We start from the raw sequence: 26905 nt of genomic DNA on the forward strand, positions 1-26905 counted from the left end.
CTTACTTAGGGTCCCTGGTGTGTGGGGGCATTTGGCGGGGATTTTACTATCAGTTCGTCCCCGACGGCGGGGAATTTACCCGGGCTTGGCTGGACCAAAAGTCAAAGTCCCCGCTATTCCCTGGACCTAGAGGGGCCGTGGTTACAATTGACTGGTGCATTACTTGAGGTAGTTGGTACTATAGTCCATACAAATAGACGCCTCTGAGTTTTATTACGATTTTTTTTGCATTACCATGCTCGTGGTAAGGAAGGATCAATATGTCCAAATGATAAAACCGGTTTTCATGTAAACTCATTTTTGTGGTTAGGTCATGTACGCGTGCACTGCGGGGAGCAATCCTAAACAACCCGCTATCATGAAATTTATATCATATGAGTGAAATGTGCTCTGAAAAAAATGAAAGTCTTTAACCCATGCATTACTTGAACGCGTTTGTAACTTATTTTGATTCTGGTATCATGAAACAGTATGTATGCATGCAATAAGATGACAAAATATATATTACTGCACATGGCAGTAACCTCTGGTATGCACTTGCAAGTTGATAGAGGCTATTGGCACGTGATAAGTCATGTGATTTGTGCGTTCAAAATGGCGGACGTCAAAGTGTTGGTCTTGTTGATGTTTACTTTATCGGTAACATGCATTCGCGCAAAAGAAAAGCCCCCAAATTTTGTAATCATGCTGATGGATGATGTAAGTTTTACATACAGCAAAAATGGTTTGCATTTAAATCTCCATCCAATGATATTTCTATAAACGATGATTTAATCGTATAATTCCTCCATCCGAAATTATCCTCATGTTTATAATGTGACAATTTTTTTTTTAAATTATAGCATTTTTTATGTAATGAGTTCAAATAATTATATATTCTCAGCCTCACGTATTTATTTTGCTGCCTTCGACATTGTGTAGTTCATTACCAGTGTTTGATTGTGTCATTTTCACATTTAAAACTATTGGGATCCGGTCATTTTATGACACACATAGATTGAAAACGCCATGTTTGGCCCGGCAGACTGGACATGTAATGGTTGCGAATTAACTAATACAATGGTTAGGGGTTGTGCAGTTACTAAGGAGTTTGACCATAATTCAAAACGTTGCCTGTCTGGGGTCAGTGTCAATTAGGAGTTCAATACAAACAGTAAATTGATGCTTCTAGCTAGTAACTTCCATGTAGAAAACCCCAAGATGATCACAAAAGATATTGTCAGCAGTCTTTGAAATGTAGTATTTCTACTATACAGTAACACTGAGACATGCATTGCATTTATCAAGAGTGGGTTGCAAGAATGATAAAGGCAGGTGGTAGTTATTCACTAGTGTAACGGTCCGCTGTAGGCGGCGGATGTGCGTTCATAATAACATTCCGTTGTGAACAGAAGTAGGTTCATAATGGATGTTAACTTGGTTGGTAATATGCAAATTAGCAAAGCCAGGCTCTGTGAGAATAGAGAAGTTAGCGTATATAAAGACTAGTGGATCCCTTCAGGGTCGAGCATGCTTTTCTCTGAAGGGATCTGTTGGTGTTTGTTTCACGTGGCACGTTAAAAATGGTGTTAGCGGTGGGATAATGACAACTGCCGGAACGGAGTTGCCTTACCCTTGAGTTTCCCAGACCAAGACTCGGGACGAGTCTTCTCGGAGGGGAAAGTAATGTAATGGTCCGCTTGTAGTATTTGTCTACCACTATATAGTTTTTCAGTGTTACAGTTTGCTACTCTGTGCCCCATAAGGTAAATCTTAATTACCTGTTTCAGATGGGATGGGGAGACTTGGGTGTCTTTGGGGAGCCCAACAAAGAGACGCCCTACCTGGACAAGATGGCACAGGAAGGCATGGTCCTGCCAAACTTTTACTCAGCAAATCCTCTCTGCTCACCTTGTATGTCAATAGTGCCAGAGTTATGCAGTATAGTTCTTAACTTTTTTACAGATAATTTCTGTTGTTATATCTTGGGATACATTTGCATGTACAATTATATACATAAATTAAAACATACATGTCCGTTATTCAGCTTGATATGATTCAAAAGTTAAAGCTGCACTTTCACAGATTGACCATTTTAACAACTTTTTATTTTTTGTCTTGGAAAGAGCAAAGTTTTGCGTAAATATCTGCAAACCAATGATATAAGATTGCTGACAAAAAATCAGATCGTAGATTTTCATATTTCCATTCGAAAATTAATGTTTTATGGCTTAAACCCTTACTAACGGTTTAAGAAAAATGCATAAAATATCAAATTTTTAACTTCTAAATAAAAGTCTGCAATCTGATTTTTGTCAGCAGTCTTTAATAACTGGTTTCCATGGATTTTCGTAAAAAATGGTTCGTTCCAAGATAAAAAAATAAAAAAGTTCAATCTGTGAGAGTGCAACTTTAAAATGGTGTGTTATGAAGTATAATGTAGATTGTGATAAGAATGCTTAAAAGAGCATAAAAAAAGATTGAACAATATTAATCTGATAATTGATACAAGATTTCATCAGATCACTCTAATATTAGATGGAAGATTTTGTATTTGATTATTGTTTTGTTTTTTAGCAAGAGCTGCTTTGATGTCAGGAAGGCTGCCAATCAGAAATGGGTTCTATACAACCAATGATCATGCAAGAAATGGTAGGTTTCTAATTGATTTGAACAATATAAAACTACATTATATCCTTTAGATAAAATCAATGGTGAAACATCTTTGTCAGAATAAATTTGATAGATTAAGGTTTACGAATGAATAATAAAAGAACATTTTGTATTAAAAAGGGATATTATTATACATGTAGTTGCTTCAAACATAGAATTTTTTTACAGCTTACACCCCTCAAGTGATTATGGGAGGTATTCCAGATGAGGAAATTCTGCTGCCAGAGATCCTGAAAGATGCTGGATACCGAAACAAAATCATTGGCAAATGGTAAAGGCACATTTAGATCAAGTTTATACTATACAAGTTATTTCTATTGGTTCAATAAACATGACTCAAATGGGAGCTTCACTCCACCTATCCGAGGTGGTTTGTCAGGGATGGCAAAAGTAATCCATGTTGACTTGTTGTAGTCTTCAAACTTGGTTTGGACGTTGGTCATGGTCAGTAAATGACCCCTATTGATTTGGCTACCAGACAAATCGGCTCCTTACCCAATCGGCCCCTAGTTGAAACGGTTACCTTTTCGGCCCCTTACCAAATCGGCCCCATCCAGTAGACGTTTCGGCCCCTGATTACGGAGATGTTTCGGCCCTTAATTTTATTTTGTTTTTTAATTTTAAATATAAGAGAAAAAATAGCGGCCTCACAACCTTATCACACACAATACACAAATCCAAATCAGACATTACAAATATTATCAAAAGTCCTAAACACAAAACATTAAGAAATAAAAGACACTTATTCAATCACACTCACACGTCTTTGAAAGTCTTTTTTCACACCTAGAACACCAACAGTTTGCCTGGCAAAGAATGCATTGATCAAAGACAATTTTTCTTTGAAGTTTTTATTATATTTGATTTATATTAAACAGTTTTAACATAGTATATTCTTATATGTTTTAAAATTTTATATTCAAGATAAGGGTTTAGATTTTGATGCTTTTTTTGCAATCTTATCAATATATTTTATCAATGTCTATTTGTGACTTTACAGATCTCATGTACGACGTCTTTGGAAATACAATTTGAAAATTTATATGTTTTTTCTTTATATTAAATAAAATAAAAAGTAAGGGGCCGAAATGTCTCTGTTGAAATTCAGTAATGGGCCAAAACGTCTCGAGTCAAATAAATTAAGGGGACGAAATGGCAGGGCCGAAACATCTTAGGGGCCGATTTGGTAGTAGGCCGATTTGGTAAGGGGCTGATTTGTCTCGCTCCCATTGATTTAGGGGTCAGAGGTAAAATGCCATTGTCATCGTGACCTTTACTAGAAAAATCCTTGTCGCTACGGACAGGCAACACATCCATCTGCGGAATTCTAGTAAATATGAATAGTATTGTACATGCTTTGAACACTGTTGATTTATCATTAAGCAGGTCAATGGAAATTTAAGTCAAAACTGTTGCTACTTTTATCTGTAGTTGGCAAGATCTCTTTTAACTACTTGTGCATTATTTCAAAGCCTCTGGGAAGGTCTGGATGTGTTTCAAATTTCGTAAAAAGTGGGTATGCACAGCATTTTATCTGCAAAGTATAAGAGTGTTAAGACATAGACTCAACAACATTAATATAGGGTCACTGGTTGTTTTTTTCCATATTCAGATTTCATTAAAACTTTCACAAATACACCTAAGTACGCTTTTGTATTTAAATGTCCTTTTGATTATCTCATATTTCTTACTAGTAGGCTTTTTGTCTGAGGACAGTTGATTGATATCATTATGTCAGCTATTGTATAGATGATCATTAAATAATTTTTGCTGAGTGTGTAACTTATCATTGCAAGAAGTGATAAACAATGAATAAATATTAGAAAATGTTTTCCTAAAATATTCTAGTAACATTTTTATTTTTCGTTAAATGTTATGATGTACATATAGTAATCGATGGACCTTCTCCATTTTTCTTCTTGTTTCAGGCATCTGGGTCAGCAGCCACAGTACCACCCACTAAAGCACGGGTTTGATGAGTGGTTTGGAGCCCCTAACTGCCATTTTGGGCCCTATAATAACAAGAATACGCCCAATATTCCTGTTTATAAAAATGCAGAAATGGTCGGCAGGTAATGCAGTTTTTAACAGCTGGTTAAGTTTGTTCTCAATGGTCAAGACAGTTTTAAGATGGTATAAATATCTCTTGTGTCTTTTTTTAGAGACCAAGAGAACATACCCTTGAACCAACAACCTCTTTGGTGAAAGGTTGACACCTTAACCACAGGACCTGGCAAACTGAGACCACCGTCACCCTCATCCTTTGTTTATGTTATATACTAGCTGGATAAAGAAATTGTGCTCGCCAAAAACTGGTTCTTACAAAACTGGATTAAAAATTATGTTTTTGTTTGTTTTTGTTTTTAATATTTGCCAAATGTAAGGACATACTCAGTTGTATCACAGATAAATAAAAGGAGGTGAATAGATATTGACTGAAATTTATAATTGACTATCAGTGGAACATTTTATGCCAGTCATTTGTTTTATACACAGTTACGTTTTTACCAGCTAGCATAGACACAAATATCTTGAGTACGTAATTATGCCCCCCTTTGAAGAAGAGGGGTATATTGCTTTGCACATGTCGGTCCGTATGTCGATCGGTCGGTCGGTCCGTCGGTAGACCAAAGCTTGTTTGACTGATAACAATTCCTGGACGTATTGTCATAAAACTTGGCTTGAAGGTTGGACCTGACCAGTAGATGACCCCTATTGATTTTAAGGCTCATCGGGTCAAAGGTTAAGGTCACAGTGACCTTTAATGCCATTAAATTAATGGTAAAATAAATTTAAAGCTTGTCCGAGTGATAACTCAACAATGCCTAGACCTATGGTCATCAAACTTGATATGGAAGTTGGGTCTGACCAGTAGATGACCCCTATTGTTTTGGGGGATCATCGGGCCAAAGGTCAAGGTCACAGTGACCTTGAATGGTAATAGGTTGTCCGTGTGATAACTCGACAATGCCTGCACCCATGGCCCTCAAACTTGACTTGGAGGTTGGGCCTGACCAGTAGATGACCCCTATTGTTTTTGGGGGTCATCGGGTCAAAGGAGGTTGGGCCTGATCAGTAGATGACCCCTATTATTTTTAAGGTGGTCATCGGGCCAAAGGTCAAGGCCGCAGTGACCTTGAAAGGTAAAAGGTTGTGCGAGTGATAACTCAAAAATGCCTGCACCCATGGCCTTCAAACTTGACATGGAGATTGGGCCTGACCAGTAGATGGCCCCTTTTGATTTTAGGGGTCATTGGGCCAAAGGTCAAGGTCACAGTAACATTGAATGGTAAAAGGTTGTCTGTGTGATAACTCAAAAATGCCTGCACCCATGGCCCTCAAACTTGACTTGGAGATTGGGCCTAACCAGTAGATGGCCCCTTTTGATTTTAGGGGTCATTGGGCCAAAGGGCAAGGTCACAGTGACATTGAATGGTAAACGGTTGTCCGTGTGATAACTCAAAAATGCCTGCACCCATGGCCCTGAAACTTGACTTGGAGGTTGGGCCTAACCAGTAGATGGTCCCTTTTGATTTTAGGGGTCATTGGGCCAAAGGGCAAGGTCACAGTGACATTGAATGGTTAACGGTTGTCCGTGTGATAACTCAAAAATGCCTGCACCCATGGCCCTCAAACTTGACTTGGAGGTTGGGCCTAACCAGTAGATGACCCCTATTGATTTTAGGGGTCAAAGGTCAATGTCACAGTGATCTTGAAAGCAAATTCGACAATTCCTTGACCTATGGTCATCAAACATGACATAAAGGTTGGGCCTGGCCCTCTTGACATTGGGGTTAGTGGGCCATGGTCAAGGTCATTAACCTTTAACACAAAATAGTTAGCAAATCTTCTCCCAGTGATATCTCAACAATGACTGAACCTATTATCATCAAACTTGACATGGAAGTTGGGCCTGACCAGGAAATGACCCTTATTGATTTTAGGAGTCATTGGGTCAAAGGTCTAGTTCGCAGTGACCTTGAATGAAGCTCATCTGTGTGATAGCTTGTCAATGCCTGCACCCATGGCCCTCAAACTTGACATTTAGATTTTTGGTGACCAGCTGATGACTCCTATGGATTTTGAGGTCAGAGAGTCAAAGGTCATGGTCATAACACACTCTATCCTCACACTTTGAATGGTCATAATCTTAAAACTGCCTCAACGGCATCCAATGTCAGTGACAAATCAGCTGTCATTTCGGTCCATGCATATTTCATTCAATTGTCCATATAATCCAGACAACATGGCGCTCGGGAGGGGGGGGGGGGGGCATAATGTTAGACAAACATCTCTTGTTTTAATATGCATTGATTTGCAAATTTTTTGTCTGGTAAACATTTTGGACTGAAACACCTATTCAAATTAAATGACCAGTTGTTGTTGTTTTTTAAATTCAATGATATGTATTATAAAATTCATTGATTGGTATTTTCAAATTCAATTTAAATTCAATGATAGCACGGACATATAGGTCTGTGATTATGTTCCAAATTCACTATACGCGGTATTTTAAATTCAATGAATTTTTTCACTATCAGTGATTCATATTTTTAAATTCAATGAAATGATTTTTTTTAAATAATATGATAGGTATTTTCAAATTCAGTTACAGTTTTCTTTTTAATTCAAACAATATTGATGACTTTAGTTGAAGATACATGTCACATCTTCTTCTTTTAGAAATCAAATAGTGTAAAGAACACTGAACTATTAAAATATATTACTTTAAATTCTTAGAGCAATTCATTTTTATATTTCATAGTATGTTATTTAAAATGTATTGCATGTTTGATTTTATAGGTATTACCAAGACTTTGTTATCGATAAACAGACTGGAGAGTCCAATCTCACTCAGATGTACATTCAGGTACTGTTTAACCTAACAATCTCACTCAGATGTACATTCAGGTTCTGTTTAACCTAACAATCTCACGCAGATGTACATTCAGGGGAACCTGGTCAAATAGCCCCCAAGTCAAATAGCCCAAGTCAAATAGCCCCCATTTTGGTCAAATAGCCCCCACACTTTTGGTCAAATAGCCCCCACTGCGAAAAAATTGGACAAAACGCCCCCAATTTGGTCAAAACGCCCCTATTTTGGTCAAATAGCCCCCACTTCATTTTTAATTTGAAAATATATTTGAAGGTAAGTGGTAATATTTTTAAGCATTCAGAACTCCTCCGCCATTTTTTTCAAAAACAACCTCGGATGTATGCTGGTACATCAGTTAAAGTAGTTCGTATTTTTTTTTAATTATATCGTTAATTCACTTTAGTGTTTTAGGGTTGCATTTATTGATATTAAGTTTAAATTGGTTGATAGTGAAGTGTATTATTGCAAACATTATTAAGATTCCCAAGAGTTAAGACATAAAGTTTAACTGCTAAATAAAATTACTACACGATCTACTTGCAGCGGACTTAAATGTGCCTCTTTTTGAGTATGTAAACCGTCCAAATACATCCGAGGTTGTTTTTGAAAAAAATGGCCGAGGAGTTCCGAATGATTTTTAAGATATGTGTATTTATATCTGCCTGGTCTCAGAACAACGCTTGCAGCGTAGCCAGAAGGCAGCGTACAGGTCCATGCAGGGACGTGTGTTCGCTGCATGGGATATGTACAGATCTTGCGATCTGACCCACACCGGCCTGCTAAAAAAGATTTCCTGAAATTCCTCTACATATGTGCACACCGTCCATAAAACAAATGAACAGAGGATTAGTGACAGGTGCATAAGGACCTTATTACTATGCATTAACATATAATATACATTCTCCATCTATGTTAATTTAGATTGTTTTGTACAATGAGAATGCATGAACAAAAATAGATCACAGATGTTCAAAAATTGATGTTTTAAGCATTTCGGTTTTAGCGGTAAAATGTTAATTTTCGAACGGAGATATGAAAATCTGCAATCTGATCTTTTGTCAGCAATCTGGTTTGCAGATATTTACGCAAAAGTTTGCTCTTTCCAAGACAAAAAATAAAAAAGTTTTCAAAATGGTAAATCTGTGAGAGTGCAGCTTTAAGTTTGATGCTTAATCAATATCAAAATAAAGAAAAACACCAAAAACCAAAAAACTTATGACTTGGAAAGTTTAACATTTAAAATGTAGATTTGATGTAATAATATATTATTTATAAGATACCGTATGTTTTAAAACGTTTGTTATTCCTACTTGGTAAAATTTTCAGATTTATTAATATACAAATAATGTTAATTGCACTTCATTTTGTAAAAATAAAGGTTAAAGTGTTTTGGAATAACATAAGTATGCATACATACATATTTTTTAGGGGCTATTTGACCAATTTTAAAATGTGAGTGGGGGCTATTTGACCAAAATGGGGGCTTTTTGACTTGGGGGCTATTTGACTAGGATATTAAAATAGGTATCCTTCATTGGAACCATTATTTTTGACATTGATTCATCCCATTTGGTATATTAAAACAATTCTATTAATTATGGTAAATCTTATTTGGGAGTAAGAGTGCATTTTTAAATAAACATCTATAAACAAAATTGTTGCTGAAAAATGTCTTTCTTGTATGAGCAACTAAAGATTAAGTGGTGTTGTTAAGTAGCCTTTGTAATCCATGAATACCTTTCCAATGGACAAAACTACATTTGACAGGAAGCACTTACCTTTCTGGAAGCCGAAGCATCGTCAGGGAGCCCTTTTTTCCTGTACTGGGCAGTAGACGCCACACACGAACCACTGTATGCCTCCAAACCATTCCTGGGCAAAAGCCATCGTGGACTGTAAGTTAGTTTTGTCTAGATGTTGTATTTCTTGAAGAAAGTTGTTACTGTTCACATTATTAGCATCTGTTTTTCTAAGAAGAAATATTGAAGAATTGCCATGGCCTTGATGTTGTTGTCATCGTTAGCAGTGGCAGCGTTGTAGCTAAAAAACTGTAACCATGGCTGTAACTCAAAAAACGTTCAAGATTGAAAAAAAACTTAGCACATATGTTGCCAGATACCATACACACATAAATAGCAAGGCCCTTAACTCGGGATTTGAAAAATGTTGAGTTATGCTCCTTGTTCTACTGTGAAAAAAACAGACAACATTGTTTGTTTGCTAAAATTATGACCATGAGCCTGTATTTGTTCCTGCACCCAGGATCAATTATTGAAATAATTAAAAAATGTACACAACAGCAGTAGGGATGTTAAGGATGTGGCCAATTCAAAATGGTTCTCTTCCATTTCTTTTTCAAATTATGCCTTTTTGCCAAGCATGCAATATTTCTGGAGAGGGATTTTGTACAGTAAACCAGTGTATTTTGCCATCAGTCCAGGCAATTTTTTATGCTTTTAAAAATGTGGTCATATCTCATGCATGCCATATTTCCGTAAGGCTTCTCAGGGGTGGGTGGGTAGGTGGCGGGTGCTCAGATAACCAGGGCATTTTGCCCTCTGGTTGGGGGTTATTGTCATTGATCGCACCAGCAATGGCAATTTTTTCATGTCCTTATTTTAAAACCATTAAGTTTATTCTAGCATTTCTATTTAGCTGGAAAGCACTTTCCCCCTGGGGGACAAGGGGATGGATTGAAATTCCTTGGGTTATGGTATGCATGATGGGCTCATTATTGGCCCCAACCCAAAAGCTTTTTGTTCGATATGGACTTACTAATATGAAGGAAACACACAGGGTCTAGCACTTAGATATTTGGCAATCAAATTGTCTTTTAGTCATCCAAAGCATTTCTCTACTGTCTAGGGAAAAAAAATTATTTGCCAAGTTTTTGAATGATTGTAAAAAATGAAAAAAACTTTCAGTCTCCTCCTATATATCATGCTATATAGAATGATCTTGTAGGTTTTTTGTTTTGTTTTGTTTTTAGCTCACCTGAGCACGAAGTGCTCAAGGTGAGCTATTGTGATCGCCCTGTGTCCGTCGTCCGTCGTCGTTGTCCGTCTTCAACAATTTGACTGTTAACACTCTAGAGGTCACAATTAGGGCACTGTCTTAATGAAACTTGGTCAGAATGTTACCCTTAATAAAATCTTGTATGAGTTTGATATTGGGTCATCTGGGGTTAAAAACTAGGTCACCAGGTCAAATTAAAGGAAAAGCTTGTTAACACTATAGAGGTCACATTTATGACTGTATCTTCAGGAAACTTGGTCAGAATGTTAATATTAATACGCTCTAGGTCTAGTTCGATTCTAGGTCATGTGCGGTCAAAAAGTAGGTCACCAGGTCAAATTGAAGGAAAATCTTGTTAACACTCTTAGAGGTCTCATTTATGACTGTATCTTCATGAAAGTTGGTCAGAATGTTTATATTAATAATCTTTCAGTCAAGTTTAAATCTGGGTCATGTGCAGTCAAAAACTAGGACACCAGGTCAAATCATAGGAAAGGCTTGTTAGCGCTCTAGAGGTCATATTTATGACTGTATGTTCATGAAACTTAGTCAGAATGTTTATATTGATTAGCTCTAGGCCAAGTTCGAATCTGGGTCATGTGTGGTCAAAAACTAGGTCATAAGGTTAAATTAAAGGAATAGCTTGTTAACACTCTAGAGGTCACATTTAAAAAGGTTTCTTCATGAAAGTTGATCAGAATGTTTACATTAATATAAGTCAAGTTTAAAACTGAGTCATGTGCTGTCAAAAACTAGGTCATATGGTCAAATCATAGGAAAAGCTTGTTAGCACTCTGTAGGTCACATTTATGACTGTATCATCGGGAATCTTGGTCAGAATGTTTATATTGATTACCTCTAGGCCAAGTTCGAATCTGGGTCACGTGCAGTCAAAAAGTAGGTCACCAGGTCAAATTTAAGAAAAAGCTTGATAACACTCTTGAGGTCACATTTAAAACAGTATCTTAATGACAGTTGGTCAGAATGTTTATATTAGTAATCTCTAAGTCAAGTTTAAATCTAGGTCAATTGTGGTAAAAAACTAGGTCATTAGGTCAAAGCATAGGAAAAGCTTTTTAGCACTCTAGAGGTGACATTTATGACTGTATGTTCATGAAACTTAGTCAGAATGTTTATATTGATTAGCTCCAGGCCAAGTTCGAATCTGGATCATATGCGGTCAAAAACTAGGTCACCAGGTCAAATTTAAGGAAAAGCTTGTTTACACTCTAGAGGTCACATTTATGAATGTTTCTTTATAAAGTTGGTCAGAATGTTTATATCAATAATCTCAAAGTCAAGTTTTAATCTGGGTCATGTGAGGTCAAAATCTACGTCATTAGGTCAAATCATAGGAAAAGCTTGTTAGCACTCTAGAGGTCACATTCATGACTGTATGTCCATGAAACTTAGTCAGAATGTTTATATTGATTAGCTCTAGGCCAAGTTTGAATCTGGGTCATGTGCGGTCAAAAACACTCTAGACACCACATTTATGACCATATGTTCATGGAACTTGATCAGAATGTTATTGTTGATGATCTTTATTGGATCAGGTGAGCGATTCAGGGCCTTCAGCGCCCTCTTGTTTATTTTAGTTTTTTTTTTTTATTATTTGATCTTTTTTATAAAATCCCTTTATCATTTGGTAATATATTATTTTGTTTTTTAGTAACCCATATAATTCAGATGTATTGTTCTCTTCTATTATGATTATAGTTGTTACAATGTTATTGTATATGTATAAAAAAAGTTTTTGAATGATTGGGACTGTTGCTCAATATTGGTATGTGTCACTCCTGTTTTTTCTGATTGCTATAATTTTGATTCCCAGTTATGGAGATGCTGTTATGGAGCTGGATTTCGGGGTCGGACAAATCTTGAACAAACTTATGGCCCTTGGAGTGGCGGAGAACACATTTGTATTCTTCTCCTCAGACAATGGAGCTGCTACCTATGCTAAAACACATGGTAGGTAGACAAATAACTGAGAAATTAAGTCATTTAAGTTTATGGATGTGTCGTAGAATATCATACTCTAGTTTTTTAAATCTCAATCTGAATGGATTATCAATCATATTTACAAGTTTATTTGACAAAGGCCACTGTCCCGCAAAAGAATAAAAATAATAAAAAAAAAAAAAAAAACATTAGTGATAAAGCATAGTATCCTGTTGGTTGGAAGGACTTACAAATTAATGATTTGTAATGGATATCCATCTATAAATTACATAAAGTTATGAACATGTAAATTATGTCACATCTTTTTTACTTTTTCTTCATATTCAGGCATAAGCGCATTACACGTACAAAAATAGCTGAATTACAAAGAATATGATTATGCATGAATGCTCATCTTTCATTTAAGCATTTCTTTTCAGAACTATTTTTAAACACATACCACTTGGTGGTGTGGGCTATATAAGAATCACCTTGTCCCATCCGTCTGATCATACTGGGAGATCCGAACAAGTCATTTTACTCCATATGTTTTAGAGGTATTGACTCCAAACCTCATACACATATTGACTGTGTTGAGGAGAAGTGCTGTTCAAAACAATCTTTATTTTTGGTTTTGTAGTTATTACCCTTTGATTACATTTTACTTCTCTCAATAATTTTATATCTTTTTGAGGTATTGAATGTAACCGTACAAATAAAACATTATTTCCCATATGTACCCATAACAACAAAAATTGATGTTTTATGCAATTTTCTTAAAGCGTTAGGTAATGCTTTGAGCCATAAGTTGTTAATTTTTTAATGTAAATATGAAAAACTTAGATTTGATCTTTTGTCAGCAATCTTACATGACTGGTTTTCAGATATCTTCACAAAAATTGGCTAATTCCAAGACAAAAAATATATAAACAGTTGTCAAAACGGCTAATTTGTTAGAGGGCAGCTTTAATTGATGCCTTCTCATCGACAAAGGGCATATAAGCAGCATACTACTCTCCCAATCGATGGTGTGGTAGGGATATTTATCACATCCAGTGATAGCTCTAGTTATTTATGTTTGTTTTAATACATAAGTATTTTGCATCTTAAGTCACAGGACTGTTGGGAATTCAGTTTTAGTCTGTCAATCATAATAGTAGCACACCTAAATGTCTTGGATATTAGTTAATCATTCTTATCACTTGATACATACAACTCTTCATAGTTTGAACCACTTAGTCATTGTACCAACAGTAGTGATGCTGTTGTAGGTGGGAGCAATGGACCCTTCCTGTGTGGTAAAGAAACAACATTTGAGGGCGGAATGCGAGAGCCTGCGATTGCCTGGTGGCCCAACAGAATAAAACCAGGACAGGTACGATAATGAGAATGTTTCATAATTGCTGCAATATGTACATGTAGGTGGAAGCAATGGACCATTTCTGTGTGGGAAACAGACAACGTTTGAGGGTGGAATGCGGGAGCCTGCAATAGCTTGGTGGCCATCCAAAATTAAACAAGGACAGGTGAATACAGTATCTTTAGCTTGTCTTTTTAGGGTTAACGAAATAAATTGGTATTATTGTTTCTTTGGTGCCATTGTCATGTCTCTTGCTGTTTGGTAAGATAAGTCACATACATGTTCATGTAGGCCATGACTCAAAAACTATTCATGATATCAACATGAAATTTGCTACACATGATCATAATGGCAGGAAGCTCAGGCAGCTGATCCCATCACAATAGCTAAGTGAACTACCATCTGACATAGTGGTTAATGGGATAGGGACACTAAGTTTGCTTGGTTATCAAGTTTATCAAGGTCTGCCTGTACCTATTTGCTGTATTATGAAGTGATGTTTTGAATCCCATCAGTGATTTGTATAAAGCACCAATACAGGTGGATACAAATTTCCCGGTTTAAATAGTACTGAGTACACCATCATCCAAGCCCTACCTTTTAAATGCCGTATGCTAGGCAAGGGAGCTACTGGCACTATATTTTAATGTCTTTGGGTTTGACGTTGGCAAAGTATATTTAGACATGTAGACCATGGGTGATATAGGGTAAATTTGCACCAATTTAGAAGTGACTAGTCAGTGTTCCATTAGTTTGTTTTTTTCTTTTCATTATTCAATGATTGCAGTATGTGTTCTATTTATAGGTCTCCCACCAGCTCGGTTCCCTGATGGACTTGTACACAACACTTGCTAAACTGGCAGGCCAGGAACCACCATCTGACAGAGTGGTTGATGGGATAGATCTCAGCCAGGCTCTTCTACAGAATAATGTTGTTGATAGGTACATACGTAGACCATTAAAGATACAAACATTTTAACCTTGGCCGTAAGTAAAAAAACATTCAAATGAAACTTAGTTGACATGTTGCAATTTATCAAGGCCCCATAACCCATGTTTAGTAAGGCCCATAACCCTTGTTTAAATCTGATGTGTTGACAATTTCAGACCAATATTATATTACCGTGGCAACGAGCTAATGGCAGTCAGATTGGGGGATTACAAGGCTCACCTGTGGACATGGACTAACTCCATACAGGAATTCAATAGGGTAATATGTTATGCTTTGTACTCTTCATGTGCTCAATGGAATTCCTATCAACCAATGAAATATTTGAATTATAATCTATGTTTTTATGCCCCCGAAGGTGGGCATATTAAAATCGCACTGTCCGTCCGTCCTTCCGTCCGTCCGTGTGTCCGGCTCGATAACTCGTGTCCCGGCTGTAACTTTCCCTTGTATGGACAGATTTTAAAATAACTTGCCACATGTGTTCGGCATACCAAGACGGCGTGTCGCGTGCAAGACCCGTGTCCCTACCTCTTAGGTCAATGTCACACTTAGGAGTTTATTCACAATGGAATGCTGCATATAAGGACATAGAGTATAGGTTGTCATGTCCGGGCTGTAACTTTCCCTTGTATGGACAGATTTTAAAATAACTTGCCACATGTGTTCGGCATACCAAGATGACGTGTCGCGTGCAAAACCCGTGTCCCTACCTCTTAGGTCAAGGTCACACTTAGTATTTATTCACAATGGAATGCTGCATATAAGGACATAGAGTATAGGTTGTCGTGTCCGGGCTGTAACTTTCCCTTGTATGGACAGATTTTAAAATAACTTGCCACATGTGTTCAACATACCAAGACGACGTGTCGCATGCAAGAACCATGTCCCTACCTCTAAGGTCAAGGTCACACTTAGGTGTTTATTCACAATGGAATGCTGCATATAAGGACATAGAGTATAGGTTGTCGTGTCCGGGCTGTAACTTTCCCTTGTATGGACAGATTTTAAAATAACTTGCCACATGTGTTTGACATGCCAAGACGACGTGTCAAATGCAAAACCCGTGTCCCTACCTCTTAGGTCAAGGTCACACTTAGGTGTTTATTCACAATGGAATGCTGCATATAAGGACATAGAGTATAGGTTGTCGTGTCCGGGCTGTAACTTTCCCTTGTATGGACAGATTTTAAAATAACTTGCCACATGTGTTTGACATGCCAAGACGACGTGTCGCGTGCAAGACCCGTGTCCTTACCTCTAAGGTCAAGGTCACACTTAGGTGTTTATTCACAATGGAATGCTGCATCTAAGGACATAGAGTATAGGTTGTCGTGTCCCGGCTGTTACTTTCCCTTGTATGGACAGATTTTTAAATAACTTGCCACATGTGTTCGGCATACCAAGATGACGTGTCGCGTGCAAAACCCGTGTCCCTACCTCTTAGGCCAAGGTCACACTTAGTGTTTATTCACAATGGAATGCTGCATATAAGGACATAGAGTATAGGTTGTCATGTCCGGGCTGTAACTTTCCCTCGTATGGACAGATCTTAAAATAACTTGCCACATGTGTTCGACATACCAAGACGACGTGTCACATGCAAGACCCATGTCCCAACCTCTAAGGTGAAAGATACACTTTGTGTTTATTCACAATGGAATGCTGAATATAAGGACATCAGAATGTAGGTTGTCAAGTATGGGTGGTATTTTTTATGTTCAGAGGCAATTTAAAAATAACTTGCCATATGTATTTGTTTGATTTTTAACTTTTCATGTACTGACCTTGTTCATAGGTCAATGTCACATTCGGGGGCATTTGTCACATACTGTGACAGCTCTTGTTTTAAACATGATTTATATTTGGTTTTAAGATAATTCAATACAATGGCAATATAAAATGTTTTACTATCACAAAATAATAAACTTATCCCTAATTCACAAATGTTCACAGGGAATAGATTTTTGCCTGGGCAAGTCCATTGTCAATGTTATGACACATGACCAAGGCAACAACACAGTCCAGCCAGTGCTGTTTTCAGTTTTTATAATATGTGAGGAAAAAGTTATATTATACCAAGATACTGGATTAAATTTACCGTAATCCATTTCTCCCGCCTGAAGTGTATTGATTTCTGTCAAGGTCAGTTCATTGCCAATGTGCCGACCCAAGAACAAGTGAACAACACTGCATGGCCTCTGTCACTCAAAGTTATGCTTGACAGTTTGAAATAATATCTTTCTTTCTGTTTGCTTTAAGGAGTCTCAATTAGTGTTTATAGCATGCGGGAAAGTTTGGCACTTACAATATTGAATAATGTCTCACTTTTCTTTAGAGCGAGTTTTCTGCGTTGGCGTGGCCATTGCCAATGTGATGACAAATGACAAGTGAATAACAAAGCTTGACCTCTGTCGTGGCAGGCTTTTCTGTGCCTAATGTTTGACATGTCTGTGATAAAATTGCATAATAATTATATATAAATATATGAACATATTTTCCATTTCCTCAGGGTATAGATTTCTGCCCAGGTGAGTCCATTGCCAACGTTACAACACATGACCAAGTCAACAACACAGCTCAGCCCCTGCTGTTCCATGTAGGCAGAGACCCGGGCGAGAAATATTTCATCAGGTAATTAAGAATCTAGAACTTGAGCTTGAGTTGATTTGCTTTGATTAACAGTAGACTGTACTGATCAATAGTTTTGCCGTTGCCTGTATGTTATATCTATGGCCATCAAATTTTCTTTTTTAGTGTTAAATCTGTTAGTCAAGAATAAAGTGCTAAGTATCCCACCATTTGTTTAACATCTTTACAAACAATTCTAGCTTTTGTCATCAGCCATTAGCTTTGTAATTTGTAAACCTCAATCTTCTGCTTGAGGATGTACATGTATACACAGAGCACCAATCAGATTATATCAAACTTTAACTTGAGTTAATTTTAAACTTATTTATTTCACTACGATTGTGAAACAAATTATTACAACATTATATTACTTACTCTCTTTTTCACGATGTTAAGCGAGGATGTGGTGTTGTGTTGTAGGGGAAAACGGAGTACCATCAGGAACCAACTTGTCCAAATTGGTGACCATCAACCAAACTTACAAACTTGAGTCACCATGATATTTATATGAGAGTCACCATGATATTTATATGAGAGTCACCATGATATTTATATGAGAGTCACCATGATATTTATATGAGAGTCACCATGATATTTATATGAGGTTGTTATATGTTTCAGTCATGCTCTCTATTCTAAAGTTACAATTATACAAATCGGTCATGAATTTCAGACCCCACACCTCTGAATATAAACAGAACATAGGTGGTATCCTGTCAGTGGTAGAGGATCACAAGAAACACCTTGTTCCTGGCAAACCACAGCTTAACTGGTGTGATAATTCTGTTATGGTGAGTGTTTTAATGTTATCCTGATTATACTGGAAACATCCTTATTTTTCGGTGGTAGAAGATCACAAAAAACACCTTATCCAAGGCAACCCTCAATTGGGTTGATTATACTGTTAAAGGGAGTGTTTAGATGCTACCCCAAATCTACTGGTAATGTCTACATTCTCTCTTTGGTAGAGGATCGTAATCACAGAATTATACAGCAGCATGGGAAGGTGTTTTGCGCATAAAATTTGTGCTCATATTTCAATGGTCAAGGTCACACTCGCAGGTCAGCCATATTGTTTTACCTGATAATTGGAATTCAGTCACTCTTCTGATTTATAGAGCTCCTTTTAAAGGTGTTAAGTTTGTTAAGACAGATGGGAGTGAAATCAAACCTTTTATTCATCTAATTATGTTGAATACTAGTTTTATTTCACCCATACAACAATGCCCAATTGGGTGCATTTTTCAGGTTACTGTCAAATGAACAAACATGAAGTTCAGGACTTCACTTAAAACTAGGATCTGGAACAAGTCATTCAGAGCAGGGACCTTATTCGATATCCAACCTTGTTATGCCTCTCTTCGAAGAAGAGGGGGTATATTGCTTTGCACATGTCGTGCGGTAGGTTGGTCTGTTGGTAGATTAAGGCTTGTCTGAGTTTATTACTATACAATTTGTGTTCCTATGGTCATCAAACTTGACATGAAGGTTGGGCCGATCCAGCAGATGACCCCTATTGATTTTAGGGGTCAAAAGTCAAGGTCACAGTGACATTTAACGGAAAAAGGTTGTCAAAGCTTGTCTGAGTGGTAACTCAACAATGCCTGTCCCTATGTTCATAAAATTTGACATGGAAGCTTTGCCTGACCAGTAAATGACACCTTTTGATTTGAGTAGTCATAGTGTCAAAGGTCATGGTCACAGTGACCTTGAATGCTAAAATGATGTCCGAGTAATAACTCAACAAAGCCTGCACCCATGGCCCTCAAACTTGCCTTGGATGGGCCTGACAAGTAGATGACCCCTATTGGTTTTAGGGCTCATCGGGTCAAAGGTCAAGGTCACAATGACCTTTAACGCAAAACGGTTGACAAAGCTTCTCCGAGTGAACGATGCCTGGACCTATGGTCATCAAACTTTACATGGAGGCTGGCCTAAGCAGTAGATGACCCCTATTAATTTAATGGGTCAAAGGTAAAGGTCAAAGTGACCTTGAATGCAAAAAGGTCATCCAAGTGATTACTCAACAATGCCTGCACCCATGGCCCTCAAACTTGCCTTGGATGTTGGGCCTGACCAGTAGATGACCCCTATTGATTTTAGGGTCATCAAGTCAAAGGTCAAGGTGACAGTTACCTTGAATGCAAAAAGCTTGTCTGTATGATAACTCGACAATGCCTGCACCCATGGCCTTCAAACTTGACATTTAGGTTTGGGGTGACCAGTAGATGACCCCTATGGATGATGATTGACAAACATCTCTTGTTTAACTGAAATTTAAGAGTAGAAACTGAGTGTTTTGATTGGACTGTGAAAATAACTGGCCAATCAACTCAATGGAATCACTGAGGCATGTCTAATGATAAGGATAAGATATATTAAATATGGGCCCTAATCAGATCCAAACAATCAAACAGACCTCTTCCATAATGGACTACTGTGCATTTTCATTTAGTTATTATGACCATACATGTAGCTTTTGTACTTTTTCAACCGTCAGTTTCATGTCAAGTTACAAAATGTTTTATTTATTTATGTTTTATTGTCATTTTAATACTTATTGACTTCATGCACCTCTTTTGCAGAACTGGTCCCCGCCTGGATGTGAGAAGTTGGGACAATGCTACAAGGGACCACCATCCAACCCACAAAAATGTGTCTGGCCCCACTGATTAGGATTAATAAGGGGGTTGGGACAGGGGTTTAATGACATTGTTCAATCAAATGGCCTAGTCAATTTATTTAAAGAACTTTCCTTATGGCTGTTTTACAAATACTTTATAAGGTTCAGTTGTAAGATTTTCTATGCAAATATTTAGATGTTTAATACTAGTAATGTCGGTTTTCTGAAAGCCTGCGACATTAAGCTATAATACTTCACTAAAACTGGGGTGAAGAGAATAAGCCAAAACAGCCTATGTCCCAGACAATCGGCATGACTTTGAATCAAATATGTGTTGTCTATAAGTGGGGTTTATAGGAAAATGGGTTTATTGGGAGTTTTGGGGGTTAGGGAGGGAGGGGAGGGGTCTGACCTGTGAGGCATTAAAAGTTTTTTTTAAGGCCAGAATTATATTTATATCAGGACCGACTATTTATGAAAAAAGTAATTATCAGAAGGGCTGGAGCACGTATCATATGCACTTACTGGGAGACTTCACATTCCAGCTTTACAAATTGTTATTTTATGAGATTATAACCAAACTTTTGTCTATTAGGGAATGTTGATATTGTTTAAATATATTTTGTATGTAAATAGGAGGGGACATTTATATTTGAAATCTCTTTCATTTGTTAGAATCTCTGAATGGGTCTATTGTTTAGAACTTTGTTAAAGTTAACAACATTGTTAATGTCATCGTCATTAACTTTCGAATCTGTATTGCTCTGGATGTTGCACAGATACACTTACGCTCTGCAGTGTGCCTATCAAGATTTGGGACAACGTTATAGCTGTTCTAGCTTTAATTAAATGTATGAGCTCATCATAGAAAATTTCACCTTTAAGAGTTAACAGCGATGTCCTTAATCATGTTGTTAACTTTAACAATATTCTGAACAATCGACTCTCATTAGTTGTTCTTTGCTATCACCAAAGTGCTTGTTTTTCATACAGACTTTTTTGTCACATTCTTTTGCATTTATCTTGTATTGTTTCTATGATCATATTGAAATGTCTGTGATAGCATACCACTGTAATTTCTTTAATTTAAAGGCATAATAATGGGCAAGCATTGTTTCATTTGATGAGGAATGTATTTGCTTTTATAGAGACTCATTCATGTTTTATAGGTTCAGACATCGAATATATATTCATTCTGTGTGACATGTAAACAAAATGCTTGTAATAACCATAGAACATTAAAAGTTTAAATTAGAACTATATAGTTATATGTAATGGTTTAATATTTAAAAATGAATCTGGAAATAATTTATTTTACCGAAAAGCATTAAAAGTATCACCTTTGAAAATTGAACAATTTTAGTCTTGAATTTACAAAATGCTATTCATATGATTTGAAATGAGAATCTGCCATAAAAGTTGGTAAAATAAATCAATTTATACAAAGTTTGAAAATTAATTGTCCAAATAGATTTTGTGGGCAAGTACCATTAGCAGGGGTAATACTTATTGTGTTTAATTACTTTCGTTCATGTTACACATTCCAATACACTGGCCTGCTCATGAAACTGTTGTGCAATTTGATATGTATCATACTTTTGTAAGATCATTCCCCAATTTCTCTTCTAGCCTTAATGGTTTCATAATTCTCATGTATTCATGACATCTATAGAATTCTGTATAGATTATTAACGGTGTTCTATATGGGTTACACTTTTATTTCATGAATTAAGTATGGAAGGTTTCCTGTATTCTAAAGGAGTTACACTTTATTTCATGAATTTTGTATAGAAGGTTTTCTGCATACTAGAATGCAAAGGCATCTGCCATATGGATTGAATTTTAAATACAAGTTTAACTCTGAAAAAATATAAATATGATAAAAAGATTCCAAGCAAAACTCTAAATTTACTATCAGATCAATGTGACTGACACCTTTGCTATTATGTGGGATGGAGAAGTTTTTCAACGATGACTACTTATCTTACTATATTCATTTTAGTTTATTTCTTTTTTATTTAAAACAGACTGATTTCGGGCTCAACTGTTTACCAAAGAACAAAGTTCATTTAATATCATGTAATATCATAACTGTGGTGTCATTGGCCTTGGCTTGCTAAAAAATGATCCTTGGCCAGAACCCCACTACATTTCAAGATATTAATACATAAACCTTCACACGTTACCATTGACAATACCCACAGCAGGGCCAATTACTCTGTTACTGTAAATAATTGTTGAGTTGTGCCCCTTGGCTGAACAAGGAAAACAGATGAGCACTGGCAGCTGGGTCCGTGTTTACCTATATCCTGAGTCTGAATTTAAGACTCATACTCAGAAAAGCTAAATTTTAATTATGTTGTAAAAATGTTATTATAGGAGCAAAAATGGTAAAAACTGATGCATGTGTTACAAATAATCTGCTCTACAATCAGGCACACATATTTTGTCAAAATTAGTTATAATAATAATCTGGGAGTAAGATGTATTATTGGTCCCAGGTTATATAATATAGATATTTTGAAACATTTATAAATTCAGATTTCTGAGTTGAGTCTGGAACTCTGACTGAAGACATAAGTAAACATGGGCCATGTTTCTGTTAATTAAACATGTACCTCAATAATCAAATGAATAAATAAACAAAACATTCACATCTTATGATTTATTTATTCCAACCAGGGAAAAACAACAAAACATCAATAAAATCATAGAAAGCGTACATAGTCGGATACACACCAAGTCAGAATGTTGGACGCATCATGTAACTGAGATGTGAAGAATTTATCCCCAACAACAATCATAATAACATAGCTGACATGGTATGAATACAAGTAATTGAACATCTTAAAATACATATCACAGGTACATGTGGATGAGGTATGAAAGTCACTGTCCAAGAAACGAATGGATGTATGAAGGTTCGTAGGGGTTATAGAGTAACAAATATCAAGTTCACTGCTTTTTCATGGATAAATTATTTTAATTCATCGAAGATTGGAAATTAATTAATTTTTCATAATTCTAATTCCAGCCTCATGGCCAATAACATAATTTAAATACAGATTTTTTGTTTGTCAAAAATCTATCTGGCATGATGTTAAAATTATTGACTGTCTTAAGAGTGCGCACTGTACACCATTTTATAAATATTCCCTCTGTGTTTACTTAATTTTTTTCAGAATACTATCTGTGTCTTTTCCCTATTTCTTTTAAGATGTAGGATGCCAGGTGGTCTGGGAGTCCAAAACTGTCTTTTTCCTGAAAAATATATAATACCAATGATAATGTATACCTGGAGTTTGGTTATGAAAATATCTTCCAAAGAATTAAAAAAACTTTTTTACTATGTTCTTACGTTTTAACACTTCAAGATATTGAACCAAACTATTAAATTTAACATCATAACTTCCATTAATATATAATTTTTTATTATACATGTAATTGTACATGATTAATGAGGTGACACAATTAAATTTTAATATGAAGTAAAATCAGTCACTATAAGTTTACAATAAAGACATAGCAATGTTATCTTTCGTTAATACAGGATTTAAAAAAAACAAACATGGAAAAACAACAGATTGTTTGATTGTCAATCCTATACTGTAAATCACATACTAGTATACTGTTACCTCAAGGAAAGCATCTGTTGTCCCAAACCCTCCGAGGTATCCATTCAACCTGCATGCGACGGGAGACGTTATCAATTCTTCATCTGTCAGGTTCAACGCGTCCAGAACCTTCGGGTAATGGCGGAGTTGGTACTTCTGGTGATAACTGGGGATGAATCATTATATCAAATCAGAAAATACTTATACATATAGCAGACATGTTGACAGTTCTAGCATTTCCATATTTAAGTCATATTTTTGAGTTTGCATTAAATCAGTCTGCATAAATAGGCCAACAGCAAGTAAAATCTGTTCGAGCAGGAAATGGTATAAAACTTGTTCACGGTTTATCTTTTGGTTAATTTGCACATTAAAATGATTTCATTGGTAAATATGAATTTTTGGATAAATATTGAGCAATCAATAAACTTTTCGGCTAACTTGTGACCAATTAAAGGGATTAACCACTTATATACAGTTGAAAACAGGCCATTAGTAAGTTCAGTGCTACAGTTTAGAGATGTTTCGATAAAGATCTTAGTCATGAAGGTGAAATTATCTTCATATATTCATTACTTTGATATTCATTTGAAAAAGAACTGAACTTTAGCCAGTATTTGTTGAACACATGGTTGAGAATTTATCATATTAACTTGTTAACATCTGTGATGTTTCTACAGCTTTATTTTTCTTGAAGTTATGGCTTAGATCCATCAATGAAATGTGACACTGAAGCCTTAAAAATGTGGTCGATATGAAAGAAGATGGTATGTACCTACGCATTTAAGAGTAATTCCTTATATAATTATGCCTGATTTGAATAGAAAAAATCATACTCTTTTCTTTGAAAGCAAAAACTTTGTAACAACATACTTTTCAGCATTGTAAAAAGGTAGAGCTTTGGTAATAACAGTCGCAATTGGCCGAGCAAGGTGTTTCTGATGTTTGTCTCTCGTTGTCACAGCCAGTTGTTTTTGTTCGGCATCATGGTAGAAGATGGCGGACATATACTGCCGTCCATGGGATGTAGTGGGGTTATGCCATTTCCAAAAACAGTTGAGCAGGGTTTCGTATGAGGTTTTCTGTGGATCGAAATCAATGTCTACTGTCTCGGTATGGTCTCCACTGGAAAAATATAAATAATTTATATATGAAGGCACGGTAGGCCCAGGCCTACACATCGTTTCCAAAAATGAAAAATACAAAACGTCCAAATCTGCTATAAAAGTAAGGAGGGTGACAGTTTATGCCTACTTTACATTCAAGTTAAGACTGAAGGTTAACTAAGCTTTTTTTTTTCAAAAATGTTTAGTGCCTATTTTTTGAAGACAGTCGTTTAACAAATCGATTCGATAATAGTTTTACAGCAACCGGCAATCGCATGATTTTAATGAGCGTCTGTTTAACTCGGTTTTGTTTACAAATATAAGTTGCGAAGCGGGAGTATATTTTGAATGTCATTCAACATGTTTACCCCTTACCCCGACCCTGGAGATTCTGATGAATCGTGGAATGATGACTTCAAACTCAGACTCTTATCACAGCAGTGGGAGTTGGTCAGTGATTTAAAATTTCCATGGAGGTACGTGTGGGTGACAGATGTTTAATCGGAAAAGTTTCGGAAGTTTCGGACAAAAATAAATTATTATTATTATTATTATCTTATTTTATCATAGAACAAATGGTAACAAGAACTTACATTATAAACTTAATATTTTATATTTTGCATTTGCCTGCTGTATGGATATATTATGTTCGTAGTTACTTTTTAGTTCAATAAACTTACACCCATTTATGTAAACAATAACGGTACACTATTCTACAGTTCATTAATAATCAATCCTTCCTTTCCTTTTATCACAACGGCCTATTCACCTTTTCATCCGTCAAGAGAAATGTATAGATATATTCTGCTCAGTACAATGTTTTACTTACTCTGCCCTTCCGTTCGTCCGTCAGATCGTCCGTTCGTTTACCCATCTATGCATCCGTATATACAAAAGCTATATTTTGTGGTTTGGGCTATAGTCAGGGATAGGTTTTTAGGGTTTCATTTAATTGTTTAGTCTGTCATTGAGGGATAAAACCATAAAACTGGATAGTGGGGTTAAAAAATATTGTGGGATTAAAAAGATAAAAATACAAGAACCCAGAATATATGTCTCGTCTTGTAATAACGTCCATACTAACACAATCCGTCCGTTCATCCTTCCATTGACCCATCAGTTTATCCATCCAATTATCATTCCGCCCATTTCTCCGTTCCTGTCGTGATTTCATTTCTCTCTCCATCCCCTCTTCCATCCACCCGTACGCCAACCAATCTACCCAACAGTCCGTCTTTACTCTGTCCATTGATCCGTCCATCCATACATTCCCGTCAATACAATATTTAAAGATTTACAGTTATTTTGTCCATATTCTTTGGTGGCATATTACTGCCGTAAGATAACCCGATAGTGTTTGCGAATTGTTTCGTGTTAACCATTTAATTTTTACGTTAATTATCTAGCTATCTTGTTCTAGTTAATATTCGCAATACTCTTTTGGTAAGATAGAGCTTGAAAGGAATGACGAAATTCTGGCAAATCATCTTGCAAATGCTCAATCAAACGCAAAGTACACTTCACCGGTTATTCAAAACGAACTGTTGGGTATCCGCGCCGATCAAGTTGTCAGTACAATCATATCTGACTGTAAACTGTCCGGTTTCTTCTCTATAATGACTGATGAGGCAACTGACTGTTAAACAAAGGAACAACTTTCTGTTTGAGTTCGTTTTGTTTCAAAGGTAGAAGAGAAGCATGTCGTTCATGAACAGTTTTTAGGGTTTGTCACTTGCACTTGTCAATAAAGGAAGTATATTTGGCACAATGCATACTCGAATATCTGCAAGGCACTGGCTTAGATATTTTGAACATTCGGGGCCAGTGTTATGATAGCGCAGAAACATGGCGGGCAAGTGCTATGGTGTTCAAGCTCTCATCCGGATTACTATTCGCTAACTACACCCATTGTAAGTCGCATTGCCTAAACCTGTCATTGGTCCACAGCTCCAAACTTCCATGCGTCAGGACTATGATGTCTGCAGTGCAGGATATCGCCTTTACGTTTGACTACTCTGCAAAACGCCTCATGCTCTAATTTGATAAAAAGAGTTGAGACTGAGATTAAGATTTTACTCGAGTATTTTCGTGATATTGGGGCCAGATCGTTTTAATCTTTAATTGTAACATACTAGTGG

General features: G+C 36.4%; 2 protein-coding genes across 3 annotated transcripts; one reads left to right on the top strand and one right to left on the bottom strand.

Annotated features, from left to right (window-relative positions):
* Positions 1–587: 587 nt before the first annotated feature.
* LOC128243309 (N-acetylgalactosamine-6-sulfatase-like) lies at positions 588–21304 on the top strand. Of its 2 annotated transcripts, none has more exons than XM_052961012.1 (14): positions 588–699; positions 1770–1893; positions 2557–2631; positions 2821–2923; positions 4581–4724; positions 7456–7522; positions 9296–9423; positions 12378–12514; positions 13756–13859; positions 14650–14786; positions 14952–15054; positions 17306–17427; positions 18098–18215; positions 20010–21304. In XM_052961012.1, exons 1-14 carry the CDS (start codon positions 595–597, stop codon positions 20094–20096), a joined length of 1554 nt encoding a protein of 517 aa, XP_052816972.1. In that variant the 5' UTR covers positions 588–594; the 3' UTR covers positions 20097–21304. The 2 variants fall into 2 exon arrangements, with proteins under 2 accessions (XP_052816972.1, XP_052816973.1); XM_052961013.1 differs by lacking the exon at positions 13756–13859 and adding an exon at positions 13907–14010.
* A 1397-nt stretch (positions 21305–22701) lies between these two features.
* On the bottom strand, positions 22702–24817 carry LOC128243311 (peptide methionine sulfoxide reductase-like). The gene is made up of 3 exons (XM_052961014.1): positions 24535–24817; positions 23683–23827; positions 22702–23308 (listed from the first exon to the last, which is right to left on the bottom strand). Exons 1-3 carry the CDS (start codon positions 24666–24668, stop codon positions 23234–23236), a joined length of 354 nt encoding a protein of 117 aa, XP_052816974.1. The 5' UTR covers positions 24669–24817; the 3' UTR covers positions 22702–23233.
* Between the last annotated feature and the right edge of the window lie 2088 nt (positions 24818–26905).

The sequence above is a fragment of the Mya arenaria genome, chromosome 8, assembly GCF_026914265.1.
Source record: "Mya arenaria isolate MELC-2E11 chromosome 8, ASM2691426v1".
NCBI lineage: Eukaryota > Metazoa > Mollusca > Bivalvia > Myida > Myidae > Mya > Mya arenaria.